The 13,640-nt window shown below is 56.6% G+C and overlaps 1 protein-coding gene across 1 annotated transcript; it reads left to right on the forward strand.

The window, feature by feature from the left end:
* Positions 1–72: 72 nt before the first annotated feature.
* Positions 73–12,509, forward strand: FBXW5 (F-box and WD repeat domain containing 5). The gene is made up of 8 exons (XM_031059261.1): positions 73–309; positions 2,209–2,366; positions 2,984–3,158; positions 4,386–4,534; positions 5,855–6,335; positions 8,802–8,949; positions 9,988–10,200; positions 10,670–12,509. Exons 1-8 carry the CDS (start codon positions 192–194, stop codon positions 10,914–10,916), a joined length of 1,689 nt encoding a protein of 562 aa, XP_030915121.1. The 5' UTR covers positions 73–191; the 3' UTR covers positions 10,917–12,509.
* Positions 12,510–13,640: the final 1,131 nt, after the last annotated feature.

A 13,640-nucleotide genomic window follows, 5' to 3' on the forward strand; every position in this document is an offset into this window, starting at 1 on the left:
GCGCTCCGGGCCGCGGGGCTCCTCGGGGGCCGGCGCCTGCCGTGAGCCCGCCACGGAGCCCGCGCTCCCCTCGCTCTGCCCGCCGCTGCCGGGTGCTGGAAGCCCCGAACCGCGGTGCCTCAGCTGTGCCACAGAGCCCTGGGCTGAGATGTGCACGGAAAGGGCTCTGGGTCTGCCCAGACCCTTCAGAAATGGGGGTCCAAGGGCTGAAAATGCTTTGCCTTTCCCTTCTTTTCACAGAAACGTTTCCTGAGCTCTCTAGGCAGGTGCTCTCTGTAGCTGCTGTCCAAGGAGATCCCGGCAGTTGCAGTGAGTCACCACAGGCGGCTGCATCCCAGCCTTCATGGCATCTGTGGAATCACGGCTGGCTTGGCCTTTCTGGGACGTGGCAGCCCCTCTGCTGCAGCTCTGTCCGTTCTCCAGCTGGAGCAGGCACTGCCACAAGCACCAGGGGCTGGGCTCTGCGGGGACACCTGTGCTGTCTGGGGGATGTGTGGCCCTGTGACAGCACTGGGGACGTGTGCTGAGCCAGCAGCTGCCCTACAGCACCAGGGCAGGTTGGACTTGATCTGGGCTTCCAACAGGAGCTGACAGAGCCTGGCAGGGCTGTCCCTGGCCAAGCTGTCAGAAGGCTTGGGGGTGGCAGTCGTGTGATCACAGCTCTGCTCCCTGCTGAGCATCCCGTGCTGGCAGCAGTCTGGTGCAGTCTGGAAGGATCAGCCGGCTCTGTCACACCAGCTGGGAGCTGGCAGAGGGGCCCTTGCTGCACAGGGGGATTTCTTCCCAAGCAGCCCAATCCTGGTGTGTTATGGGGCTGTGCAGGGGGCCCCAGCTGTGGCTGAGGGAATTGGACCCTGGGTTGGCAATTGCAGTGGCTACAGAAGGGCAGGAAGAAATGCCAAGGATCAGGCAGTGGGAGCAGCAGGAACACCACAGCAGAAGGGCTCTCAGGGGAGGTGGATGTTGATGGGATTCCTCCAGGCTATGTGACTTTGCTCTTGCAGAACCTGGGAGCTCCATGGGGCTGAGGATGTTCTCTTTAGGGTTTTTCTGAAGCCTTTTGACCAGGCTCATTCCCTCCCAGCCTCCTGGAGCTGCTTAGTCAGCTGCCAGCCCTGTTCTTGAGCACTAATTAGGATCAAGCAGTTGGTGTAGCTCAGTAAGGTATTCAGGGGCTCCCTGGCAGGGAGCTGTGGGCACCCTGCACAGGGCAGCAGGGCAGGGACAGCTGGCAGGTGTGGGCAGGGGCTGGAGCATGAGTTTGGGGGCTGCCCTGGGCAGCCCCATGGTTAGAGGAATGGTATCCAGTAGGTCTGTGAGATGAAATGTTGGGTTTGCTTGGCCAAATGGGGCCTGCCCAGGCTTTTCGCAGCTGGATGGGCTAGGACCAGGAGGTTCAGAGGGGGCTGAAGCCTTGAGCAGCAGTGGGATGTGCTGGCAGCAAGCTGGTCCCTGCCTGCAGGAGGAGGTGCCTCCCGGGCTGCAGCGTGTTCCAAAAAATCCTTCAGTCCTGTTCAGTGTCACTAGGAAAGTTGGCCTTTATCCATATACATGTCTAATCCTCTTTGCTTCTCTGGGATTTGCTGCTACAAGAAGTCTGTAGGTTGCCTGGCCGGGCCCTCCATTAAAAATTTTCTTTTATTTGTTTTTTATTGTCCATCGGTAAGACTCCCGTGAGTGTGCCCCAGGCTGTGCTCAGCACACTGTGCCCAGCTTCTGTTCTTCTCTTTCATTTTTTCAAGTCTCTTACCTCGTGGAGATTTTTTTTCCTGGTCCCAGACCCTTTCTGGAGCTGTCTTAATTCTGTGTCAGACAAGACAGAGGTAATCAGCGCAGAGCTGGGTATGGTGAGGAGCAGCTTCCCTCTTGTCCCATCTGGTTGATTTGGTTGTGCTGGCACACACGTTCCTTCTCAGGACTGATTTGGTCTGACCGCCAGCACCTCTGCCTGGGCTGCTCCAGTGCTGGAAAGCAGAAGTGTGGTGTGGAGCTGTGTGTATACTGGAAGAAAGGGGTTTTTGTGTGTAGGAGTAGGGAAGCTGCTGAGGGCTGGTAGCTGAGCTGCAGCCCTGGGTTGGTGCCCCAGCAGAGCTCCTGGCCTTGCTCACAGGAGCCAGGATTGGTTTATTAGAGCCTGGTGCCATGTTCAGCCCAGCTCTGCTTCCCTCCCCTCACACTTCTGCCCCGTGTCCCTGCTCTGTGCTGCAGGTGCTGTCTCGTGGTACGATGAGTTCCAGAGGCTCTACGACACCATCCCTTGTGTGGAGGTGCAGGCCCTGAAGGAGCATAATGACCAAGTTTTGCACCTGAGCTTCTCCCACTCTGGCTGCCTGTTTGCATCATGCTCCAAAGACTGCACGGTCAAGGTAAAGTGGTAGGTGCCCTGTCGAGCTCTTGCAGCCTTGGTCCAGTGGGGCTTAGCCCTGAGCAGCCTTTGGGAAGTCTGTGGAGAGATTTGACCAGATGTCCCTGGACTTGGGCTGGTTCCTGTGGGTGCTGAGCTGTCTTCTAAGCCATAGAACTAATGACTCTTGCAAATGTAGCCTTGAGGGCTGTGTGGAGCTCCAGCCTGAGTGTGTGTGGAGGTGGCCGAGGTGCTTTGCTTTCTAGGTGCAGATCAGTGTCCTGTTGTACCCTGGGTCTGATGAAGACCGGGGAGATAATGATCCACTGCAGTGGATTATGTCTTCCCTGAGTGGTTGTCCTGGGAGGAATCTGTCTGACCATGCTGGAAATCCAGCTGTGATAGCACCATTCACTGCCTGAACACCTTCTCCTCTGGCCAGTGGAGCAGCAGTTCTCCATCTGGCCCCTCTCCATTTTCTGTCAGGGGAATGGACAGGGATGTGGTGAGCAGAAGGCAGTTAAATGGGGTTTTTGATACTGTTTGTTTTTCATGTCCTGGTGAATACTGGCAGAAGAGATAAAGGAGAACCACTCTCAGCCTTCTCAGCAGCTTCCTGACTGTCCCATCTCTCTGTAGATCTGGAGCAATGAGCTGGACATCGCCCTGCAGCACAGCTCCAACATGAGGCCGTACAACTGGAGCTACACTCAGTTCTCCCAGTTCAACTCCGATGACTCCCTCCTGCTGGTATCCGGTGTCTTTGTGGGGCCTCACAACTCCTCCTCGGGGGAGATTGCTGTCATCAGCATGGGTAAGTGGGGCTTCCCTGGGGCATATGAGTGCTGGGTGAGGGGGTTCCCTTCTTTGGGTGTGCAGTAGCCTTGTCTCAGCTCGTCCTGACTCCTCAGCTGAGGGGCTCCAATCACAGTTCTAGAGGGGAAACCTCACAGACAGCCTTAACTCTGTTCGGGTCACTGCAGCAGCACCTCGAGGCAGTGTTTGTGTATTTACCCTCACTTCTCTTCTAAGTGCCAGTGTGGGCAAGGGTTATCCACATCACTCATCTTGAAGCTCCTGCCTATGGCATATGTGGTGCTTGGCATAGAGCTACAAAAACCCGGAATGGTTTGGGTTGGAAGAGACCTTAAGGCTCAGCTTATTCCAACCCCCTGCCATGGCAGGGACACCTCCCACTGTCCCAGGTGCTCCCAGCCCTGTCCAGCCTGGCCTTGGGCACTGCCAGGGATTCAGGGGCAGCCCCAGCTGCTCTGGGCACCCTGTGCCAGGGCCTGCCCACCCTCACAGGGAACAATTCCTAATTCCCAATATCCCATCCAGCCCTGCCCTCTGGCAGTGGGAGCCATTCCCTGTGTCCTGTCCCTCCATCCCTTGTCCCAGGTTCCTCTCCAGCTCTTTTTGGAGCTCTAAGGTCTTGTCAGAGTTTTCTCTTCTTCAGGCTGGACACACCCAGCCCTCTCAGCCCATCTCCAGAGGAAAGTGGCTGCATCCAGCTCTCAGGTCACCTTTGTGGCCCTAGTCTCACCCTTAGGTCTCACAGGGCTTTCTGAGGTGTTGTCACCTGAGCCTCTTTCACTTCTGCTGCAGCTCTGTGTACGAGGCTTATCCCCACTGTTATCTCACCATCTTTGTGCAGAGTCCCACAGCAATCAGGAGTGCAGCAGGAGTGCATAGCTGCCTTGCTGGAGAGGCTCCAAGCCGCAGGGGTGGGAGGGAAATTCTGTATGTGTTTAACTCCTTCTTGTCCCCAGGGCCTGCTCTGGGCCCTGCTCAGGGAAAGGGTGGGATGTTGAATTGCTCTGTGCTCTGTGCACTGCCCTGTTATTTTGGTTTCCTCTGTGCAAGGTATCATCACACATCTCTGGAGAAAAGAGAAATAATCTGTTTCTGTAGCAGTGGCTGGGAGCTGGATGGGGGTTGGCCCCTCCTACAGAGACCTGGATCCACTTCCTGTGTCCCACACGGTTCCTCGAGGGCTTTTGCTGGAAGTCACTGCCTCACACTCATGTTTCCCTTCCAGAGAACTTCACGCTGCTTTCCAGGGTGAGGAATAAGCCCTATGATGTGTTTGGCTGCTGGCTGAACGAAACCAACTTGATATCAGGCAATCTGCATCGGATTGGACGCATAACCTCCTGCTCAGTGCTGTGGCTGAACAATGCTTTCCAGGTGAGCTGCCTTCCTTCCAGCTTCACAGGCAGTGCAGCTTCCTGCTGGCTCCTGTGGGAGGGAAAGCTGCAGGGAAGAATGGCTCAATCCTCCTGTCCTCCCTGTTTGTCTCCTCTGACTTGCCCTCAGGATCCTGAGCTCGAGGCAACCCTTGCATGAGGTTTCTCCATGCTCAGTGTTATTATACTCAGTGCAATATTCTAACTCTGCCCTCAGATCTCGTTAACTTTTGCCACATTAATTAGGCTGAGGTGTTGGCTGCAGTGCTCCACAGCGTGCATTGCCCAACAGCAGGGCTGCTGAGGTCCTTGATAGTCTGAAGCGGGTCCTGGGACTGCTGTAGCCTGGCGTGTGTCCCAGCAATGGCCCTTCTCCCACTTGGTAGCTCAGGGTGTTTGTGTGAGCTGGAGGCTGAGCTCAGTTGTGCCTGGCCTTGCTGAGGTTTCTTGGGCCAGATGCTGTCTCTGATTCCATGGTGAGACTTGGAGAGCTGAGTGTGCTGGCCTCAAACTGCTCGTTCACTCCCTAGCACTTGGGCTGCTGAATCAGGTTCCCCACGTTTTGCCTCTGTTTCAGTGCCACACCTGCACATCCCTATGTTTTGTGATTTTAACAAGATGCTGACCCCAGCTAAAATCCTCTGGTAGCAGGGCTTTTCCCACAGCCACATCTCTGTGCTACACTGAGGCATTACAGCAGCTTTACACCTTCCATCCCTGAGAGGCCAGGAAGGACCTTGCCCATAACAGGGGTGTAGGAGTACAGCTGGGAACAGTGAGGCAGAGAAGGACCTGCTCTGTGTGTCTGGAGCAGATACCAAGCTGCCCCTGCTGAAGGGTACAAACATGCTCCAGGAGCACAGGGATTCTCTGCCACTGCTGTTGTGGGACAGAGGAATCCTACTTCACGCTTATTACAGAGGCCTGTTCCTGAAATCCTTGTCAATCATAAAATGTAGAGTATCCTTAGGTGGAAGGGACCCACAAGGGTCAAGTCCAGCTCGTGGCCCTGCACTGTAAAGCACCAGGTAGTACCAGCTGATCGCCTCAGGGTACAGTGGCAGCAGGGCTGCCCAGCTGCTGTGCTTCCTCACTCCACTGCTGCCTGCCTGCAGGAATGTTTTCTCTTGCTCTTTCTCCATCCAGGATAGGAAGGAGCACAGGCGAACTGGCAAGCCTGGGGCCCCTTCTTGTGTCAGTGGCCCACACACAGTGTGGAGGGATCTGTGGGGGCCAGTGTCGCTGCGTTAGCTCAGGTCTTGGTTTGAACTGTGGGAGTGACTTGGGGTGGTTCCTGCTCACTTCTCCCCTCTGCTCGCAGGGTATTGAGTCTGAGAATGTGAATGTAGTGAAGAGACTGTTCAAAATCCAGAACCTGAATGCCAGCACCATCCGGACCGTGATGGTGGCTGACTGCAGCCGCTACGATTCCCCGGATCTGCTCCTGGACTACGAGGAGCAGCTGGCTGCTTCCTCCACCTGCCCAGTCTTTGATCTCGGCAGTGACAGTGAGGAAGAAGGGGCCAAGCCCAAGCCGCCTCCGGAGCCAGCCGTACAGGAATTGCCAGATGCCGGGGGTGTGCCAGCAGAGCATGGGCTGCAGCAGCTCTTTGATGGGATCGTGGAGGGCCACGTGAGGCCTGCCATGACCGAGACGGAGCTGGAGACAAAGGTGGCCGAGCTGTTTGTGCGAAACAGAACTAAACCGCCCGAGCCAAACCTGCTCCCCACAGACAGCAACAGCAAGACAAAGTACTTGATCTTCACCACAGGATGCCTCACCTACTCCCCGCACCAGATAGGTAAGGCTGGGTCTGAGCCTGGTACAGCCAGGGCTCCCCAGGGGCCTGGGCTGCAACTGTGCTTGAGATTTGGGTCAGGAAAAGACTTGGTCTTTCTGCTGTCTGTTTGTGAGGTGTGAACAGGGGTTTGCTCTGGGTTCTGAGAGGCCCCATCACTGTGGGGAGTTTCACCTCCTCCACTTGCCTGTGGGTTGTTTTGTTACTGCCAGCATGATACGTGGCTAAAGTCATGGCAAGGGCTGAGCAGAAAAGCAAGAAGGGGCTTCTGATTAAGGACACCATCCATGAGCGGCAGTGGGTGCAGGACCGCAGTTGCCCTGGGGGAGTGTGTGGAGGGACCTTGGTCCTGTTCTCTTGTGAGGGTAGACAGGGCTGGTCTGAGCAGCATGGAGTTGATGTGTGAGTCACTTGTGCAGTGCCCCTGCCCCTTGCCTGCCTCCCCTCTGCTATGGGTGGGACCACCCTTGTGTGGGCATCCAGCCTCAGTGAGAGACTTGGGACTGGGGAGGTTTCTGAGGGGATGATTCACTGCCCCAGCCAGTGTTTGTGTGGTGAGTGAGGCTGGGCAGGTTGCAGCCTCCTCTGTTGTACTAGTGGGGTGCAATGTGCTGCAGGTGCGGCATGCGCCAGGCCGTGGCATTGCTGGTGACCTTGTCCTGTGTTAGGATGTCACTTGCTCTCACCTGCAGCACCCCTGTTAAGACAACAGGTCTAGCAGAGCCTGAATTTACAGGAAATCCTCGGGGGGCTCCTCAGTGGGGGAGCAGGAGCAGGGAGACTGGCTGTTTCCCCAAGAAACCCTAAAGCTGGCAGAGAGGTGGAAAGGACCAGGAGTGTGGGGAAGGAGGGAGCTGCTCCCAGACAAGACTGCTGTGAAGCCAGATGGTTTCAGTTCTTTTCACTGCTCACACAGTTACAGCCTTGCTTTCTTGCTCTCCTGACTTTCCCATGACATGGTCCCACACCAGTACAGCCCAGTTAGGTGGGGGAAGGCAGTGTCCAGAGCTTTAAGCAACTTAGTCTTTGCCCACTTCAGTTAGGAATATGACCTGGACTGAATGAGCTCTGCTTCATGCTTCTGCCTGTGGGCTGGGTTTGCAGACAGCCATGTTGGCTCAGCCCTGGGCTGAGCTGAGGCAGCACCTGGATCCCCTGGGCTGAGCTGAGGCCACCTCTCAGACTGCAGCCTGCCACACACCGAGGCGGGGCCTTTGGGCTCCCCAATTCCTCTGCAGCCTCCCAGGGCTGAGGGATTTGTGCGATGCCTTTGAGCTCTGTGACTCCCTGGCTGGAAGCCAGCGCTTGCAGGGCTGGACACTGCCTCAGTTCCTGTCCCACCATGAGTCACTGCAGTCTCGTTTACCCTTTGGTTTGTGTGCAGAACTGGCCCTGTGCACCTGCTCTGTGCCCACAGGACCTGAAGGAGCTCACTCTGTGCTCACCTCCCACTCTATGCAGTGCTGCTCCAGCGTGAACTCGAGTTCCCATTTCTCATGCTGACTCCAGGTTGAGCAGCCTGTCCTGCTGACTTGTGTGTTTGAGTTTGGAACAGGGAGCATGGTGCTGTGGAAGTGAGGATGAAGATGCTGGTGAGCAGCACCGGTGGGGTGGAAGAACACCAGTCCTGTCTCAAAGGTCCCAGGCTCAGGGACAGAAATATTAGGAATGGCCTTCGACTTGAGCTGTAATGGGGTGTCACCTGTGTCTTGCTGGGCTGCAGGAGGGGGCTAAAATCAAAGGTATTGTTAGCAATTCCTCCCAGAGGGTGATGGGCTGGGCTAGGCCACCTTCCAGCTCCCCCTGGACCTGCGGAGGATGAAGCCTGTGTGTGCCCAGGAGCTACTGAGGCTCACAGGGGTCCTCCAGGAAGCTGTTGGGAGTGGACCATTTGTGAATCTATTTGTGTTTTGGACGTCTTCAGAGCTGGAAGGGGACAGGGCTTGACCTATCACTTGTCTCATTTAGTCAGGAGGTTCAGAAGCTACAAATTACTTGAGCACAGTTTGGGTTTAAATGTCTGTTCTTTAAACTTTCTGGGACAGGTTCCCACCTGCACTTGACAGTGCAGGGGAAACCCTGCCACAGCTCGTGCATCTGCTGGGCTGCTCCAGGCTGGTTACTGCAGAGAATGGGCTCAGCCCAGGGAATCATTTCGGAGAAAAACCCTTCTACAACTAGCGTGTCTCCTGGGCCAACACAGCTTCCATGTGCTCCAGAGATGGCTGAGGCAAGGTCTGGCTGTACCCTCAGGCACTGGGATCTCCCTGTCTGGGGTTTGATGTGCAGCCCACCTGATGAGCTGAAGGAGCCTGGCCAGGACAGCAGCCCTGTCCCAGACCTTGCACAGCAAGCCGGTTCTCCTTTCTTAGCCACACCAAGGGAAGCGCCTCCCTGAAGCCTGGGACCTCCCCCAGCCCTGCTGGCAGCAGCCTGTGGAACTGCCTCCCTCTGCTTTGTGTCCCACAGGGATTAAAAGGATCCTGCCCCATCAGATGACGACCGCAGGGCCAGTGCTGGGGGAGGAGCGGCGCTCAGATGAGTTCTTTGACTCCCTGGATCACGTCATCGACATCCATGGGCACATCATCGGCATGGGCCTCTCCCCTGACCACCGGTGAGCACAGAGGGCTTCAGCAACTGCCAGGGTGGGCAAGAGCTGCTCACAGGCTCTGTGGGGTGACCAGGACATGAAGTAGTGGATGGATTGGGTGCCTGCTGATCCAGGTGGTGATGGTGTGTTACTGCTGAGCTTCGCCCCCAGCCATGGCAGGAATGTATTCCTGAACCAGCTCAGGACAGGGTGGCTCCTTCTGAGAGTGGAGGAGCTGCCCACACCAATGTGTCTTGTTCCTGAGGTAGATCATCCATAGAATCCTAGGATGGTTTGTGTTGGAAGGTAGCTTAAAAACCATCTAATCCCCACCCCCTGCCATGGGCAGGGACACCTTCCACTATTCCAGGGTGCTCATGCTCTGTCCACTTGGCCTTGAACACTTCAGCGATGGGGCAGCCACAGCTGCTCTGGGCAACCTGTGTCAGGGTCTTCCAACCCTCATAGGGAACAATTTCTTCCCAACAGCCCATGTAACCCTGCCCTCTGGCAGTGGGAAGCCATTCCCTTTGTCTTGTCTCTCCATCCCAGGTCCCTCTCCAGCTCTTTTGGAGCCCCTTTAGGCCCTGGAAGGGGCTCTGAGGTATCTCTGGAGCCTTCTCTTCTCCAAGCTGAACACCCCCAGCTCTCCTAGGCTCTAGAGCAGAGAGGCTCCAGCCCTTGGAGCATCTCCCTGGCCTTCTCTGGAGTCCAGCATCTCCACATCGTTCTTGTGTTGGGTTCCCAGAGCTGGAGGCAGCTCTGCAGGTGGGGTCTCACCTGAATGGAGCAGAGGGGCAGAGTCCCCCTACACGTGCTGCCCAGAAGACAGCCCCATCGTTAAAGATAATTCCAGTGAGATGAGAGAGGTGTGATCTGAGCCCTAGCGTCACCTTTCAGGTGCAGTTGTCCTTTCCAGACATGGCCAGGAGTGTTCCAGGAGCCTGTTCTCTGTTTCAGCCTGGATTTCAGTGAGCTGGGCTGCAGGCTCCATCCCTGCTGTGCCAGGGGGCTCTGTGAGCTCTGGTGCAGTGCAGGTAACCCCTCTCTGCCCTCCCCAAGGTACCTGTATGTGAACAGCCGGGCCTGGCCACGGGACTGCGTCATTTCAGATCCGATGCAGCCGCCTCCCATCGCTGAGGAGATCGACCTGCACGTGTTCGACCTGAAGACCATGAAGGAGGTGAAGCGAGCGCTGCGCGCACACCGCGCCTACACACCCAACGAGGAGTGCTTCTTCATCTTCCTGGACGTCAGCAGGGACTTTGTAGCGAGGTGAGGGGGTGGGCAGGATCCTGATCCTGCATCTGGGAAGGCCTGGGCCTGTTGCTATGGGATGGCCAGGTGAGCAGAACTCTCCTGTGTGTTGGAAGGAGAGCAGGGAGTGGGATTGGAAAGAGCAGAGGGACTGACTTGGAAAGTGCTGATAAAGGGTGGCTGCCCTGGTCCTGCTGTAAATACCCTGCCGTAAATCCCTGAGGAAAGGGTAAAAATGGGGCTGTGGTGTGTTTGGTGGCAGGTGGCAAATGCCCTTCTTGGGGCTGCAGGTACTGTGGGCTGAGCTGAGGGGCCCTGGATCCCAGAGGGAGCTGCCTGTGCAGTGTGAAGCTCATGCAGACAGGGGCTTGGGTACCCTCTGCCCCCATCCCTGCAGAAGAACAGGAGTGGGAAGGGCAGGGTGTTGGGGCTGCTGGGCTGACACTGGGACCAGTGGGACACCCTGACCCCTGTCTCTCCACCCCAGTGGGGCAGAGGATCGACACGGCTACATCTGGGACCGGCACTACAACATCTGCCTGGCCAAGCTGCAGCATGACAATGTGGTGAACTCAGTGGCATTCAGCCCAGTGGAGCAGGAGCTGCTGCTGACAGCCAGTGATGACACCACCATCAAGGTGTGGCGGTCCCCACGGGCCATGCGCATCCGGCAGGCCAGGAGGCCCCGGCCCAGGAAACTGCTCTTCTCCTGGCTCTTGAACCAGAAAAGCTGAACCTAGGTACATCTGCTCCTGCAGCTTCCTCACTGCAGCACCTCCTTCTGAGCTCACAGAGCCCTGAGCCCTGCACAGAGATGAGCTCTAGGCACACAAATCCTACGGCTGAGCCAGGAGGGGCCCTGGCAGCGGGAATCGCCTCCACCTTGAAGCATCGCCTTCAGACAGGACATAAGAGCTGGGGCCCTGTTGTGGTTCTGTTGGGCAGCAGCTGAGCTGGTCACTGCAGGGTGGGCTCCCACAGCTTCTCACCAGCATTGCTACTTGGGCATAGCTCTCTGGGTGAGCTCTGGGCACAGGGGACACTGAGGCACGTTCAGTGTAGGTCTGTGTGAGCTGGGGACGTGGCCAGACACACTGGGAGCTGCCAGCTGCAGACTGCTTGGCAGGAGCCATGGTGCAGCTGTGCTGCCTGACTGCAGGACTCTTAATACTGGCATTTTATTAATGTGTGTTTGTCCCAAAGCTCCATGGGCAACTCGTCTGGCTGCTCTGGAATGTCAAGTGCCTCTTCCCCATGGCACCTCTGCCCAAGAGGGCAGCAGGAACGGGGGGCAGTGAGGGGGCAGCAGGGCCAGGGCTGGGAGCCCGACTGGCCCCAGGGTCTGTGTATTGGTATTGCCAGTTTCTAAACTTGGGAGGGGGGGAGGGCTGGTGGTCATATGGTGCTGGCTTTGCCTCTGTCTTCCTCTGAGTAGCACTTCAATAAGCTATGGATCGGGAACGTATTTATTGTGGGGGATCTGCTGTCCCTTTCTGGGGTACCCATGAGGACAGCTTACCTCCTGCCCATGCTACCCAATCGTGGCACTTTAGGTTCTTTTGGTATGTTCTCTGTGAATAAGTGTAGACACCCACAGGTGCTGCAGGTATTCATTCACCTGCAGGTGATGGGGATGGAGCCCTCCTGCCTGCAGTGACAGCTGAATAAGCTCCCTGTCCCTGGGGCTGACCCACCATGGAGGGGTCAGCTCCTCCAGGACCCCACAGGCAGTGGGGACGGTCACTTGGAGTTATTACGAACTCGGTGGTGTTCACTGTCTGTTCCTTGAGCTTCTGTCCCTGCAGCAGGTACCCAAATGTCAGAGTCTAAAATTAAGCTCCTAATCTTGACCTGGCCTAGATGGGCCTCTGAGGAGCTGCTGTCGCTCCTGGAAGCAGGGCTGGAAGGAGCTGCAGGGGGAGGCATTTTGGGGCCCCCTGGAAGCTCCGGGGCAGGTGTCTGTGCCATTCCCAGTCTGGGGTTGCTGATAGACCTGACAGAGGTGGCAGCTTCTGTCACAATGGCACTGATGGCTTTAGCAGCCGCTGCAGCAGGAGGGTCAGCACCTGTGTCCTGCTGTGCCCCAGCTTCATCCAAAACCCCTGTACTCAGGTTTTCTGTCATGAAATTAGGGGTTCCTTCCTGTGTGCACACAGGCTCCACATCCTGCTCTGTCCAGTCACACAGCAAAGGAACAGCCTCCTTTCCTCTCCCAACTGTGAACTCTCCACCCATAGCTCGGTGCAGCAGCGAGCAAGGCACTGAGGTGCTGTTTGTACTGAGTTTTGCTCTTCACTCTGGCATTGAATAAATACTCTGCTAAAGCATCTCTGCAATGTAAGCTTGTTTTTCCAAGTACTGCTCTGCTCAGCCAGAGCTGAGGCCAGGACTGTCACAGGGCTGGGCAGGAGCACTGCAGGAGCTGCTGCCCAGCCTGTGGTTACCTGCCCTGGCTGGGGAAGTGTGGGTAGAGAGCTGTGAGCAACAGGAGAGAGGCAGGGGATGGCTGAAGGGCAGCAAGCATCCATGGCAGCCAGGGCTGAACACTGCAGGTTCCAGGACAGGCCAGGGGCTAGATCCCTCCTGGATTTATGTTTTCCAAGCACTAACGGGCACAGAATGGGTAAACAGAGAGCCCTCCAATGCTGTTTGGCACACCAATTCCTGTGCCACAGCAGCCTCCTGAGCTGCAATGCCACTGTTCCCTCATTGCCCTTTGCATCTCCCTGGTGCAGCAGCTGCTGTGGTATGAAGGGGGGGTCTGGGGGCTTCTCAGAGGGGATGGGTGCCCATGGTCATTCCTTGTGTTTGTCTCTTCCATACACAGTGAGTAGAGGCCACCAGGCTGCTGCCCCCACATGGGTTTAGTCCCTGGGCTGGTGCTGCAGCAGGGGAGGGGCAGGAACAGGCATCCTGCAGGCACTGGGCTCCCAACAGTGGCGAGGGAAAAGCAGCCTGTTCTGGAGGAGCTCAGAGCTGTTACAACCCAGGAACAGGAGTGCTGGATTTGCCTTAGCAGCAGAACCACTGGAACCACTGGCCCAGCCCTGCTGCACTGGCTCCCACTGGCCTTTGGCCCAGTGGAGCTCCAGCAGCCAGACTCCAGCTCCTTCCCTTCCCATTAAAGATCCCCCTGTTCCCTCCTTGTTTGGGAATCCTCCTGCAGGGACGCAGGAGCTGGGGAGAGTTCCCAGCACAGAAATAATCCCCCAGCACAGAAACCCCCCTACCCTGACACAATCTTCCCCCATGCTGTGCCCAGGATCCCCTGGCTCATACACAGCAATGCTGTTCAAACAGCTTTTATTAGTGGTTCTGACCATACTACACCCTCAAGGAAAACAAAACCTAGTTCACAGTGCTGAGATGGTGTAGTCAAAAGAAAAAAAAACCCACAAAAATCCAGCAGTGGCTTGTGTGCAGTGTTTGTCCACGTGGCCGCCAGGCTGGCAGAGCTG

Source organism: Geospiza fortis, unplaced genomic scaffold, assembly GCF_000277835.1.
Source record: "Geospiza fortis unplaced genomic scaffold, GeoFor_1.0 scaffold85, whole genome shotgun sequence".
Classification (NCBI taxonomy): Eukaryota; Metazoa; Chordata; class Aves; order Passeriformes; family Thraupidae; genus Geospiza; species Geospiza fortis.

What these genes read in the sequence shown, in the direction of transcription:
- FBXW5 (XM_031059261.1), top strand. Translation starts at nt 192, where the DNA reads ATGGGGGTCCAAGGGCTGAAAATGCTTTGCCTTTCCCTTCTTTTCACA. An exon ending in GATTGCTGTCATCAGCATGG is followed by an intron (nt 3,159 to 4,385) that starts GTAAGTGGGGCT and finishes TTTCCCTTCCAG; the next exon opens with AGAACTTCACGCTGCTTTCC. An exon ending in CTACTCCCCGCACCAGATAG is followed by an intron (nt 6,336 to 8,801) that starts GTAAGGCTGGGT and finishes TGTGTCCCACAG; the next exon opens with GGATTAAAAGGATCCTGCCC.